Source organism: Schistocerca cancellata, chromosome 5, assembly GCF_023864275.1.
Source record: "Schistocerca cancellata isolate TAMUIC-IGC-003103 chromosome 5, iqSchCanc2.1, whole genome shotgun sequence".
In the NCBI taxonomy this organism is placed as follows: domain Eukaryota; kingdom Metazoa; phylum Arthropoda; class Insecta; order Orthoptera; family Acrididae; genus Schistocerca; species Schistocerca cancellata.
The window spans coordinates 516,112,058-516,127,718 of record NC_064630.1 but is presented as its reverse complement, the minus strand read 5'-3'; the positions used below and the strand labels follow the sequence as shown (position 1 = coordinate 516,127,718).

At 43.0% G+C, this 15,661-nt stretch overlaps 1 protein-coding gene across 1 annotated transcript in view; it reads left to right on the top strand.

Moving 5' to 3' along the window:
* Positions 1–15,661, top strand: part of LOC126188639 (homeobox protein OTX1-like) — a 177,383-nt gene that overhangs the window by 15,837 nt on the left and 145,885 nt on the right. Inside the window, exon 2 of the mRNA XM_049930240.1 lies at positions 918–1,019. Within this exon, the coding sequence (XP_049786197.1) occupies positions 918–1,019 (102 nt within the window). The remainder of the gene's footprint in view (positions 1–917; positions 1,020–15,661) is intronic.

Genomic DNA, 15,661 nt, shown 5'->3' with positions numbered 1-15,661 from the left:
CGAGCGCTGTGATTGGTCGCCGTGAGCCGGCGCACAAACGACCCCCGTATTGAAACTTCCTGGCAGATTAAAACTGTGTGCCCGACCGAGACTCGAACTCGGGACCTTTGCCTTTCGCGGGCAAGTGCTCTACCATCTGCAAATCGCGCGCGTGTTCTAGAAACGGGGCGTCGACGTGCAGATACTGTCAGTCGTACCTAGCCATCAGCAAGGTTGAACCACCTGAAGATGTCGGACAGTTGCTCCGAGGAAATATTGTGGAGTTTGCACAACGTGATCCGGCGGCATACACGTGAAGATTATTTACAAAATTGTACATATTTTTATCGTGCTTCGGTAGCTCAGATGGTAGAGCACTTGCCCGCGAAAGGCAAAGGTCCCGAGTTCGAGTCTCGGTCGGGCACACAGTTTTAATCTGCCAGGAAGTTTCATATCAGCGCACACTCCGCTGCAGAGTGAAAATCGCATTCTGGACCCCCGTATTATTGCAAAACAGTCGATCAGAGAAGCCGCATTCTCCGGCACTAATTTGTGTATACGTTCTCACCTAGGAACCGCACAGGCTGCTTGGGGATACGACCTGAAGTAAAAGTACACATGTTTTTCACACGAAAAAAAATAGTGATGAATTTGATTTTCACATTTTTATTCAATAATTTTACTCATTATTTTACACGATTTGGTGAAAGGTGGCCGCGGATGCCCTAGAAAGAGCCGGCGGACCCCTAAGGGGTCCGCGGACCACAGGTTGGGAAGCCCTGCTTTAGATAAACCTTCATGATGCTTTCTTGTCCGTATACCAAAACTACCACTTTCCGCAATCGGCGAACGTCTTCTACCTTTGTACAGTGCGCGCAGAACCATCACTTCATTTTAGCCCGAGAGATGCTGACAGGTTGTGCTTTTTTGTTGTGCAGGGAAATCTCGACCATCCATGCGAGAGGCGGCATCCGCATACGCGAGCCGTGGTACGAGAACTCGGCGCGCTGGGACGCCGACCACCACGACCAGGCCATAGGGTGAGTACTTGCGTAACGCGCGCCTGGGTGGCTGACCACCCGCTGTACACTCCTCTCTCCGTCCAAGTGGCCGTCTCAGGAACTGTGCGCCGCTCTTACGTTTCGAGGTGCAAATCTTAACACCTGAAACCATTCTGTGTTTCTATTAATATTTTCTGCAAACTGAATTTGGCCGCTGCATGGGAGTGGAACATACATGTTAGGAACTTAAGAAAGAAAATATAAAATTGCGTAGTACTGAGAAGTAACTATACAATCCCAAAGAATACAATCCTAAAAAAAGCAGTTGTTGACAGATGTGAAAATTACCGAACTATCAGTTTAATAAGTCACAGCTGCAAAACACTGACGCGAATTCTTTACAGACGAATGGAAAAACTGGTAGAAGCCGACCTCGGGGAGATCAGTTTGGATTCCGTAGAAATGTTGGAACACATGAGGCAATACTGACCCTACGACTTACCTTAGAAGAAAGATTAAGGAAAGGCAAACCTACGTTTCTAGCATTTGTAGACTTAGAGAAAGCTTTTGACAATGTTGACTGGAATACTCTCTTTCAAACTCTGAAGGTGTCATGGGTAAAATACAGGGAGCGAAAGGCTGTTTACAATTTGTACAGAAACCAGATGGCAGTTGTAAGAGTCGAGGGGTATGAAAGGGAAGCAGTGGTTGGGAAGGGAGTGAGACAGGGTTGTAGCCTCTCCCCGATGCTATTTAATCTATATATTGAGCAAGCAGTAAAGGAAACAAAAGAAAAATTCGGGGTAGGTATTAAAATCCATGGAGAAGAAATGATGACATTGTAATATTGTCAGAGACAGCAAAGGACTTGGAAGAGCAGTTGAATGGAATGGACAGCGTCTTGAAAGGAGGGTATAAGATGAATTTCAACAAAAGCAAAACCTGGATAATGGACTGTAATCGAATTAAGTCGGGTGATGCTGAAGGAATTAGATTAGTAAATGAGACACTTAAAGTAGTAAAGCAGTTTTGCTAATTGGGGGCAAAATAACTGATGATGGTCGAAGTAGAGAGGATGTAAAATGTAGACTGGCAATGGCAAGGAAAGCGTTTCTGAAGAAGAGAAATTTGTTAACATCGAGTATAGATTTAAGTGTCAGGAAGTCGTTTCTGAAAGTATTTGTATGGAGTGTAGCCATGTATGGAAGTGAAACGTGGACGATAAATAGTTTAGACAAGAAGAGAATAGAAGCTTTCGAAATGTGGTCCTACAGGAGAATGCTGAAGATTAGATGGGTAGATCACATAACTAATGAGGAGGTATTGAATAGAATTGGGGAGAACAGGAATTTGTGGCACAACTTGACTAGAAGAAGGGATCGGTTGGTAGGACATGTTCTGAGGCACCAAGGGATCACCAAATTAGTACTGGAGGGCAGCATGGAGGGTAAAAATCGCAGAGGGAGACCAAGAGATGAGTACACAAAGCGGATTCAGAAGGATGTAGGTTGCAGTAAGTACTGGGAGATGATGAAGCTTGCACAGGATAGAGTAGCATGGACAGCTGCATCAGACCAGTCTCAGGACTGAAGACCACAACAACACTGAGAAGTAATGTTGGCAGTGGGATTTATGCTCCAGTAAAAAGTAGACGAGCAAAACTTTGCTTCCGCCGGTATGCAATAGACGGCAGTAGCGGAAAGTGGGGTTCAGGTGGTTGGTCATAGGTGTAATACAATAAGCTTAGGCAAGTGTAGTGATTGGATCATAAGGTTATCCTCGGTTAAGTACGTCAACTTACGTAACCATTTCTCGCCATTTGCGGGAAGCTTTAATTTTCTGCTTTAACATGAAGAAATCTACCGCTGTGGCTTTTAAAATGCTGGGTGGTGAGGGAGCTACTAGTGGAAGAACGTGCAGAGAATGTTTTCAACGCCTTAAGAACGGTGATTTTGATGTCGAAGACCGACATGGCGGAGGAAGACAGAACGTTTTCGTAGCTACTGAAACAGACAATGACAGTCACAGGACATCATTACCGAAAGCAGTTGAAGCGTTCGAGCCCAACACTGAAACACAAACGGCCACAATACATCGATAGACACGTAAAGGTAATTTTGCAGCAGGTCAGTGCTCGACCTCATGTCGCAAAACCCGTCACAATATACACGGAAACGTTGAAATGAGAAGTCCTATCCCTCCCACCGTATTCTCCATACGTTGCTCTCTGAGACTACCACCTTTTTCGATCAGTGGCATGCAGTCTGCCTGACCAGCACTTCCGATCATATGAACAAGTGAAGAATTGAATCGACTCATGGATCCCCACAAAAGACGCCCAGTTCTTCCGCCACGGGGATTCGTGTGCTGTCCGGAAGATGGGAGTATGTAGTGGCCAGCGATGGGCAGTACTATGAATCATAATATTTTTGTAAATTTTTCACAATAAAAGTCAACTTCGAGAAAAAACTTCGGAAGCATAGTTGTACACCTAGTATTATTTGGTAAACATCGACGACAATCGAATGCCGATTTTACAGTTTCATTACGCACATAAAATAATTTGGTAAAGTTAAAACAAGCCGATGTAAACTGGTTAACACAGAAAGTGGTACTACGCCAGTACTACGTGCTGTGTGGCTCAATCCGCAGAAAAATAAGTAGGGGAAAAAGAGGAGTAGAACATGCAAATAGATTTTGAGATTGATGGATATAATAACTGTGCAAACATCAAAACATTATCGCGTGACAGAGAGAGCTTCAGGACGTATCAATCCAGTAAAAATAACGCGAAATACACGTACGAGCACGCGTCTTACATTTAGGTATTGGGGCATATGACATTAGGGAGACATTCTCGCTAATGGGCAGAAATGAGACTGACTGAAAGGATATTAATCTAAGCTGAGAAAGAAGAAAATAGGATAAAAATATATGTAAGCTGTAACGCACAAATACTCTTTAGACACCGGAACGGGGGCTGCATCTTTAAAGACTGTATGCCTAAGACCTGACTCTCCTGATTTTCCCGCGGCGGTTGCTCTTCTCTCCTTGAACTAACATTATTAATTATTATTATTATTATGTTACAGGATGCGATGCCTCTCACACAAATAATCTCACCTCAGTGCGATAGAATTCTGTATATTCTGTTGAAGCCCGCATCTCGTGGTCGTGCGGTAGCGTCCTCGCTTCCCACGCCCGGGTTCCCGGGTTCGATTCCCGGCGGGGTCAGGGATTTTCTCTGCCTCGTGATGGCTGGGTGTTGTGTGCTGTCCTTAGGTTAGTTAGGTTTAAGTAGTTCTAAGTTCTAGGGGACTTATGACCACAGCAGTTGAGTCCCATAGTGCTCAGGGCCATTTGAACCATTTTATTCTGTTGAAAACACACACACACACACACACACACACACACACACACACACACACACACACACACACACACACACTGAATTGGGCTGCACGGTTCACAATCAACATAATTCCGTAACTGACGCTGTCGGTTTCTGCATCCCAACCACGTTATTGTTGAAGTAATATTATCCAACTCAGAAATATGCAACACAAAACGCATATGAAATTCACTGTTCAAACAAAAGTGCTTTATATTTCGACGAAAACCACAGTTTTGCTGATCGTTACTAAACAGTTTTTTCGTTCACTACACGAGAGTGCACGTGACCCAATCGCGACGCGGATGTTTCAAAAAGTCAGAGTGAGACATCAGAACTGAGAAAATACCTGCATTCGCGATATTCAAACAGTCAAACCATACATGTTTCTTTCACTTGGAGCTTGTAATTAGAGCCAATCTAGCCCACGTTATCTTCTCGTAACAGTCCCGACGCGGTTGATTATTCACCTTCCGACATGACATACGAGACGGAAAATAGTCACCTTTTGGATAACCATTAATATTAAACCGCAAACACTGATAAGAAATGTACAACTTGCAGGGGAAACATTGTTAATTACATCGCAATAACTTGAAAAATGCGTGTTGCAGCCATGGTACCAACACTGCACGAAGCACGTGTCCCACAGTAACCAAGCTACCACTCAAATGATGCGCTTTACTCTCGCCGGAGAGGCGACTTTAAATATGTTAGCGATACAAACAGTACGCTCAGAATGTGTAATCTCGCACTATTATTAAAAGAAAATTTTATAATCTCAGTACCTAGAGCCTTACATGACGGTTCAATTGAAGAAGGGAGGCCGGCCGTTGTGGCCGAGCGGTTCTAGGCCCTTCAGTCTGGAACCGCGTGAGCGCTACGGTCGCAGGCTCGAATCCTGCCTCGGGCATGGATGTGTGTGATGTCCTTGGTTTTGTTAAGTTTAAGTAGTTCTAAGTTCTAGGGGACTGATGACCTCAGATATTAAGTCCCATAGTTCTCAGAGCCATATGATCCATCTGAAGAAATGAGGAAAAAATCTGAGGTTTTGTAAGCATGACAACAGGATCTTAATGTAAAACGAGTGCAGTAGACTGCATAAGAACACTTTCATATAGTAGTAAAATCAGTAGAAGACACTGGAAGTATTGACAGAATATAGAAAAAGACTGTCAGTTGTTTATAAGACATGTCATCGTCATGTGAAGCAGACATGACGATCATAACTTTCAATTGTCTTGATCCCAATGTAATTCAATAACAACCAGATGATCACCGATTTCTGTTGGTTAGTGACCATCCTCAGATTTTCAGAAAAATTGTATTTCAATTACTATGGAAACCGCGTAACAGTGTTTGAAAACAAATCTTTTCAGGAGTATTAAAACATTTAAAATAGTGAAAACCCTATTATGTACGCACTGTAATTAGTACTCCAATACATTGTTAATTACCACAACATCGCCATTAAGCGTAACTTGTCAGTGTCTAAAGATTGGTCAGAGCATTATTGTTAGCGTGCAAAAACCAGTAGGAGACTAATCTCTGTATGTACTATTGCGTGACCACCGTAGCTTGCCAGATATAACTGACAGCTGGTGCACAAAGACCCACAGTTACAATTTTGATAAACAAACAGAAAGAAAGAACAACGTTATCGTGACACAAAGCTACGGAGACAAGCACAAAACGTACACTAAAGCGGTAATCCCTATATAATTATAAAATTCGTAAAAATCGTGTCAAGATTAACTAATTATCAAACGGTAGTTATCTAAAACAATGGGTGAACTCAGATACCATCTTTGTTCGCTCGATTAAGTAATAAAAGTAACAAAGAAACGATATTGTAACGTTTAAGTTTACGAAGTTTTGCTTTCACACATTCGCTTCCCAACTTTTCCGACTGATAATCTGGTAATCCCTCCATCCATTTCAAAATTGCTGGTCTTTGAGTGCTTCTTAAATGCATCAGTAATTCTGGTACGTTGCTGTTACTTACCTTCATAGAAACCGCAGACGTAACATCACACGAACTCGGTTTAAGTTTTTCAAACGCTTTAGCCATAAATTTTAATGTCTGTAATATTTTTTACACTAGATCTTGTTCTATATGTAGAGAAAGGAATGTGTAGAAAGTAAATAAGATGGTGACACTCCAATGAATGACTAGGGAGTTGCATCAGTTGGTTTATCAGTCGTAGCCCACTTTACTCCGGCTTGTGGCAGACAATGAAGTATTGCTCGATCACTTCCATATTGTACAGGGGACAGGCAAAATAATGTGAATAGTGATGGTAATGGGATAGTTGTGTTTGACGGGCAGCAACGCAGGTAAGGCACGTGTCGCGCTCGACTGTGTGAGTGTTCAGTACGGACTAGGCATGAGTGCAGTTTGTTTACGAGTAGTGCACACTTTGTATCTGCATTCAGAGGCCGAGGTCGACGCGCAATGAAAGACCTTACAGAGTTCCGAAAAGGGCAGATTGTGGGGACCCGATTAGCTGGAGCATCGGTAACCAAGAGAGGCAACTTACTGAATGTTGCAAGAGCAACTGTTTCAACAATCATGACAGCCTTCATCAAATATGAAAAGACAGAATCGTGTAAACGTGATAGTGGGCGCAAATCAAAACTAAATGACATAGATCGTTGTACACTAACACGAATTGTGTCAAAACAACACAAAACTACTGCGGCTAAAGTGACTGTAGAGCTCCATAGCCATCTTCGAGACCTCGTATCTATCGACACGCTCCGCCGAAAAATCCATGAAGTAAATACTGATGGACCAGCTGCTATACCGAAACCATTAGTGACGACAACCAACGCAAAGAAGGCTGAAGCATGATCTCAAGAGCGTAAATCCTGGGCGGCTGATCAGTGGAAACACATAATATATTGTCCGACGCGTCGACGTATTCGTTGTTTTCAAAATCGGGGCCGGATTTATGTCTGGAGAACGCCAAAAGAAGCTTACAATCCTGAATGCTTGATTACAACGGTTAAGCATGAAAGTTGAAGGTGTGGGCGGCCATATCATGGTATTCTGCTGGACTCATCATTACTCTCAAAGGACGTGTTACAGCCAACGGTTATGTGAACATATTAGGTGAACAGGTGCTCCCCATGATTCAAATGTTGTACCCCAACAATGATGCCATGTTTCAGAACGATAATGCACAGATTCATACAGCCAGTACAGTAAAATCGTGGTATGAGGGGTATGCAACTGAACTGCAGTATTTTGCCTGGTCAGCACAGTACCTGGACTTCAATATTATCGAACCCTTGTGGGTGGTATAGGATAGCAGACTCCGGAGCAGATTTCTGCCTCATTCGTCAGTATAGGTGTTTGAAGGGGTCCTGATTGAAGAGTGACATAACATTCCACTGGAGACTATACAATCATTATATGCCAGTATTCCAAGAAGAATCGCAACTGTATTACGGGCAAATGAGGGTCCAACCCCTTATTAGTAAACCATTCCCAAGTAAGTAGAGGTGTTCACATTATTGTGCTTATCTCCTGTACAGTGCCCTCCGTATACAGTTGACTCCTCCGAAGCGAAGACACATTGGAATGAAGTATCTGTTATCTACCATTCACATTACGTAAAATTTTAACATCGTGATGTTACGACTGAAGCCCTTCGCACGTAATGTGACCGACGGTAAATTTTAAGTATTTGCTACGTGCGTGGAAAATGTGGCATTTAGTTGTGTCAGGAATCGTGTCCAATGTGATTTTAATGTGCCAGATTACACAGGATCCGTTGCAAATATTTTGTTGTCAACTTCATTAATACACTAAAAGGAATGTGTGTTCAGAAGTTCTTTTCTTAAAATATTTTTAAACAGACAGTTCTATGACATTTTTTAACTGCGGGTTCAACGTGCGGATTACATACGACTGCAAATAATTGTTTGTACCGCAACCAGAGTATTGCACAGATTTTAACTACACTTGTCCTGTGAAGTGGTGTGATTTAGGGCTAATCTCTTTGGTATTGAGTGCCGGAGTCCAAAATGACAAACACCACGACCACATCAATTTATAGAAGGCTTGATAACCCACACTCTGACGAAAACTGGCTCGGGAACGTAGCAAGCCGTAAACCTACAGGTGTTGGCAATGCAGCCGACCCAGAGTAGAGTAGACCCTCTATATATGACAAATGCGAAAGTTTGTCCGTAAGTATGTTTGTTACCTTTTCACACTGAAACGGCAGGGCGGATTTCGAAGAACTCTGGAGTAGAATTAACTTATACCCTGAATTTACAGGCTCCTTTTAAAAATGTGTAGTACAAGATATTTACTGATTTGAAGAATATAACGTGAAATGTGGTACAACAATTAGTCTCAGAAAAAGCAATTTACTATTTGACTTTTCAACTGTGTCGTACTGTGAAAATTCCTTTATTGTCTAATATGTCCTATATAATATGATTCAGTGTAATGAATACAATGCTTATACAATCCTCAAAGTGTTTAATGCCTACTTCCATACAAACCCGTTGCATTTTAGCCGCTGAGCGTGAGGCGTATCTAATGTCTTCTGAGAGGCTTGGGGCCCCACAATGGCGGTGTCATTTAAATGCTGTACGACAGAGAGACGTTGTGCCTTTACGTGAAGAACGTGGTAGGCTGTTAGTGAGGCTGGGTTTGATTATGATATGCGAGCGTACCCACTCCTAACAGGCGCCCACGTGAGGGCAGATGACCTCGTTACCCGTACAGATATTATAAAATTTGCTTTGCAGCAAACTGAGATATTGCTTGTTTTCTTTCTTCGTCGGCTTAATATGTTTGTGCTACTTCACGCTGAAGCGGCTGGACGCATTTGAGATGAACTTCGGACTGGAAATAGTCTTTACTCGGGGGGTGGGGGGGAAGAAATCGTGGGATGGTCAGCGTGACTAATGTTCGCCTGGTGTGGGTAACATGATTAAAAAGTCATTCATTAAAGTTAACTATCAAATGAATGCATTAAGTTTAACGTAGAGATTAGTTTTTCCTCAAGTAAGCGAGCTAGTTGTGAGCGATATGTATTCTGTCAGCTTCTCCCATGGTCTCAGATTTTTATTTTTTTCCCCCGAACGATCAACGATCTACGGAGCCATAAATGGCTGGCGCCTCAATACCTCCAACAGATAACTTTTGTGATGGCGCACGCGGTTGGTTAATGAGTTCCGGCGTTAAAATTTCGGTATAAATAACTATTTAACTGGTAGTAGCACAACTGGGGGCAGATAGTGAGAAAGTAAACGGTTCGGGAAATTTAGCGTCACTGGCAGAGTAGCAGATGTTGCCACGGGTTGCTCGGAGGCGCTGGGAGCCGTCAGCGCAGCGCTCCGCCTCGCGCGGCCTGTGTCGCAGCGGGCGGTCCGGCAGATGCGGCGCCAGGCTACCTGGGCTGCAGCCGCGCACTGGCGGGGCGTGGGGATTACCCAGAGACCCGCCCCCCCCCCCCACTCCACCCACCCATTGTCTCCCTCATCTCGCACGGCGTCCGCAGCAACGGTCCAGTTTCTCCCGTGCGTTACTCCTTCGGGACCCTACTGAACGAGGTGGGAGATCAGACACTCGTACCGGAGGATAGAAAGTCGAATCCCCTTTCGGCCTTCGAAATTTAGGTTTTCCTTACTTCCTCCAAGTTGTTCAAGCCAATTACCGCGTTTATTTCTTTAGAAAGGACTTCTTCGTTTTTCTTCCCAACGTTCCATAACACTAGCATCTGCCCAGGCCTTAAAGACGTGATCGTCAACGAGACGCTAAACAGCTACCTTCGCATTCCCCTACTTCGGGCCCCTTAACTACAGTTTGATATAAAAGTAGCACAAATCAAAAAGTAATGAAATATGTACCTGTTTGGAAAAGTATTTTATTTCATATATTCACACAAACACATTGTTTATAACACATCCTCATAATGGATGCACCGTTCAGTAATCGGCCGTGGTGGCGGAGCGGTTCTAGGCGCTTCAGTCTGGAACAGGTACGAATCCTGCCTCGGGCATGGATATGTGTGATGTCCTTAGGTTAGTTAGGTTTAAGTAGTTCTAAGTTCTAGGGAACTGATGACCTCAGATGTTATGTCCCATAGTGCTCAGAGCCATTTGAACCATCAGTAATACATGCAGAAAACCTTTTTCCTTGTTTAAGACCAGTTTGTGGAGCACCTTGACAGTGATGCTGTTAGTCTCAGCGGCAATAGTAGCCTTTAGTTCCGTCAGTGTGTGTGGACTCAAAAAGACCCTTCCTTTAAGGCAGCCCAACGGGAGGCAGTCTGGAGACGTTAAACCGGGGGAACGTGGGGGCTATAATCCTTTAAAGATGATTCGATCCCCAAACAATTCGATTAAGAAATGAGTGGTTTCGCTAGATGTGTGACAATTGGCACTGTCTTGCGGAAAGCAACAATAATGTTTATTTGTCTCAAGAAGGGAAATAAACTAATTGTTAACATTTAAGAATATTCCTTCGTCCTTTATCGGGAACGCTACAGATTTCCCACCGTTACAGGTGTATCCTGTAAGTATTACTACGTTAATGTCAAACTGAACATATGAGCGATACTATCTAACGTAGAAAATAATTACAGCCATTAAAATTTGTGGCTAAAGTGTATGAAAATCTTTTAGCAATGTACGTGGCATGTTACGTTTGCGGGTTATATGAAAGTAAATAATAGCAACCTATCAGAAATGCTGTTGCATTTAAGAATCACTCACCATTAAGCACATGTGAAAACGTCGATTGTTTGTTATGCCAATGCTACGGACTGGCAACTGGTGGTGTAGTACTAGAAGCTAGTATCGGCAAACGTTCATCCACTCATTGATACCATGAGTCATGCGATTCCCTGTGATGAAAAAGGAATGAACCTATAGTAAAGCACAGCTTGCATTGTGTGTGGCCGACCGTTATGGTAAACCAACGGCAAGTGCCATAAAATGAAAATAACAACCCTTTTTATTGCAGACACACCTTAATAAAAAGTATAAAATAAGTAAAAGCATCCTATAATATGTGTTTACTGTGGCAGATGTAGAACTACTATGGGAAACACCCGCAGCACAGCTGTTGTAGGTTACATGCAGTAAGCTGGGTCCTCAGTAAATAAACCGGAATCGAGCTTGCTTTATGACAATGAAGAATCGCACATGCGCGTGATCTTAGGCAGCTGGGGCCCTGTATAGATGTAACTCGTCAACAGCTGAAGTATGATCACCGTAATACACTGTGATGGTAGCTGTATATGTGTTTCTTAGTAAAGTGTTACAAGGCGTTAATTATTATTAGCTGTGGGTGCCCTACGCACAAAGTAGCATGTAAACTTGATAATGTCTTGGTTCACAACATTGTTCACTGTATTTTAAAAGAAATGTCCCTAATATTCGTCGACGTGTTATAGCACACTACACTCCAATTTTTTCTGACAGTGTTGTGTTTCTGCGATTCTGTGAGTGTAAATAAATGACCGAAACCATGTACAGTACGCTAGAAGCTTTTTCTTCATTCTACAGCTTCAACTGCTATACATTACTAACGTAATATGCATGAAATTGCAACTTCATAGCTTTTTGAGCAGTACCACACGAAATCTGAGGCTGAACAGAAAGTAGCTTCGAATATTATGAAGGAGAACTCAGCATCATATTCTTCACCTCACCCAGTTTAGCATTCTTCAAAATGGATAGTCCTTGGCTTCTCCTCATTTCTGTAACTGATTCATATTCGCCCAAACGGGAGATTAATCTCGTTAATATTAAATTTTCAGCACTGCAGTATCTGGAAATTTACCACTAAATGCGTATAAAACGAATGACAAAATACAATTCAACGATGAAAATTCGTTGCTCTTGAGAAAAGGACACGGTAGTACAGTAACACATCGTGTGACCTATACTCTTTAAATTGGCGTCTCGGTTTGTTGTTGGTCATATCTGTGGTGTTGCCTTGCGGTGGCTGATCGAATAAATCCAGTGCAACTTCTCATGTAGACACTTCTAATTCCATGTGCGCGACTTTTCGATCCTACTGCATACTGAAACTCAAACTACGTCTCTCACTCAGAATCCGGATTTAGGCTAATTTTCACCCAAATATCTTTCGTTTGCACTCTAGTCTGACAAGCACAGAATAAATTATGGCAACCAGTATCCACACGATGAAGAATATTTGTTTTACAGCAGTACTTTATATGCAATGAGTACGTTTATGACGGACAGTATGCTTACTAGCAGAAATGACAGAATTTCTTTTCGCGTAAAAATATACAAATCCACATAGAAGAATCGAAAGAATTCTCCCGCTTAGGCTGTAATGTTACAGAGGATGCCCAAAGCAAGGACTGGTGCATATGAAGAAAGCTGTCTTCAGTAAGAGAGCCCTGCTGGTGTTAAATATCGTCGTGAAACTGAGAGTGAAGTTACTGAAAAAGTACGTCTATAGCACAGTATTCTATGAAAGTGAAAAAGGGAGCGTAAAAGCACTGACAAGCAGTTAAAATGTGATTCAGAAGGATATTAAAAAATAAAGTGGAGGTAGTGAAACTAATAGAAGAATGATGCTGAACACTTTTACCGCGAGTGGGCGGAGGGGTGGTGAAGGGTCAGGTTCTAAGGACATTTGCTGCGGCGTCCATGAACTACCTTTACAATAGTAGGAGCAGTAGAGAGGCAATAATTACATGTACGGATAAAGACTAGAGTACGCCAAACACGTTACAATGGCTACGACATTCTATTTCAGGCTTCTGATCCTACGTAAAATAATTCAGTAGCTGGTCAGCCAGTCTGTGGCAATGAATACAGCAAAAGGAAAGCTGAACTTTTAAATTTAGCTTTTAAAAAATCATTAACGCAAAAGGAGTGTACAGAAATACCGACGTTTGACCGTCGCACTGTCTCCCGTACAGAGGACAGGGAAGTAGGCACCTTGGCGTTAAGAAGCTACAAAAAACAGTTAAGTCGCCGGGTTCGGATGGAATCCCAATTCCGTTTTATTCTTCAGAATGTGTGCTTCATGTAGCTTGCATTTGTCACGAATCTCTCGCCTAGCGCAAGTCCCCAACCGACGGGAAAAAAGCGCATGTGACCCCTGAATGTAAGAAGGGTGAAAGAAAGCACTCGTAAAATTACAGATCAATATCCATAATATCGGTTTGCTGCAGAATTCTTGACAATACGAGGTGTGTTCGAAAAAAAGTCAAACTTATGTAATAATGTACGAACCGACAGAGAAAGATCGCTGCGGCTACCGAGTGCGCGTAGCGGCGGTTTTAATCATCTACTTGTTCCCGCAATTCGCTCTTAACCGTTAGCATTTCGCTCATGACCGTTAATAAGCTAGCTACAGCCGCTGACGGGAGCACGTGTAGAAGCACCTCATTGGATTCGTGTCAGGGATAATGAAAGAGCTTGAAAATCGCGCGCGCGCGTTTGTGTGTGTGTGTGTGTGTGTGTGTGTGTGTGTGTGTGTGTGTGTGTGTCAAACTTTCAGAGACACATTGGAAATGCTTAACCAGGCATACAGGAAAGACTGTATGAATGAATGGGTGGGCAAAGGGTTTCCCAGTCGAAAAAAAGAGCACGCATGAGTCAGTCAAAGATCAAGGTCATGTTCCTTGTGGCCGTTGTGGACGACCGGTTCTAGGCGCTTCAGTCCGGAACCACACGGCTGCTACGGTTGCAGGTTCGAATCCTGCCTCGGACATGGATTTGTGTGATGTCCTTAGGTCGGTTAGGTTTAAGTAGTTCTATGTCTAGGGTATTGATGACCTCAGATGTTAAGTCCCATAGTGCTTAGAGCCATTTGAACTATTTTCGCATGTTGGTTGTGTTTCTTGACTACAAAGACATTGTCCATCAGACTTTATACCACTCGGTCAGATGGTGAACAAGGAAGCCTACAAGGAATCCTTGCCCGCATGAGGGACGCCGTGCGTAGGTAGAGGCGTGAATTGCGGGAAAATCAGAATTGGTTGATGCATCGTGCCGCCTTATGCGTCACTCTTTCCTTGCCCGCAGCTGTCTAGCGAAACATCACATTATCGTTGTGCCCCATCCACAGTACTCTCCGGACTTGGCTCCAGCAGACTTTATCCTGTTTCCTAAACTTAAAACCAAGTTGAAATGACTTCGTTTGCAAATCGTTGAGGAGAGTGAGGACAATGCGACGAGAGAGCTGTGCGCCTTCCCAGAAAATACGTTCCAGGAAGCTTTCTAAAAGTGGAAGAAAAATGGAAGCGGTAAATTGACAGTAGAGGGGACTATTTTGAGGAGACAGTGCATAAGATGTTCTACAATAAGCAATAAAGGCGTTACAGCCACAGTTCTGTTTCTTTTCGAACACATTTTGTGTTGTAAGTTCAAGTATAATAAATTTCCTTGAGACGAAAAATCTTCTATCCACAAATAAGCAGATACTTAGAAAGCATCATTCACGCCGAACTGTTTTGCCTTTTCTCGCACAACGTTCTGCGAACCGTGGGTGAATGGCAACAGACCTATTCCCAGATTCCCGGAAAGCGTTCGATACAATATGACGTTTCGGATTATTAACGAAGAACCGAGCATACGGTATAATAGGTTTCCAGGTATGAAAGTGGCACGAAGACTTCTACTACTTAAGAACCCAATACGTTGTTCTGAATGGCAAATGTTCATCGGAGACAAGGGTAAAGTCAAGGGTGCCTCAGGGAAGTGTGACAGGTCCGCTCTTCTTCCCTATATACATAAACTATCTACGGATACGATGAGCAACAATCTACGACGGTTTGCTGATGAAGCTGTAGGAAGTGTCTTATTGAGTGGCTGTAGGAGAATACAGGATGACGGGCAGAATATCTGTTTGGTGCGAACAACGTTATCTTGCCCTAAACTTAGAATTACTAGGGAAACAATTTTGTACTATTCGAATACAGATTAGTGATGTGCTGCTTAGCACCATCAAGTCGATTAAATATCTAGGCGTAACATTGCAAAGTGACATGAGACAGAACGAGCACATAAGGAATGTGAGTGACCCACTTCGGTTTATTGAGACAATACTAGCAAAGCGTAACTCATCTATAAATCAGACACTAGTGCGACGTACTCTTGAGTACTGATCGAGTATTTGGCGTCCCTACCAGGTCGGATGAAAGGAAGACATCGAAGCAATTCAGAGACGTGCTGTTAGATTTGCTACTGATGGTGACTATCATTGTGGGAATATATGTCCGTCAAGTCAAATGAGAATCCTTGGAGGGAAGACGATGTTCTTTTCGTAAAATTCTGT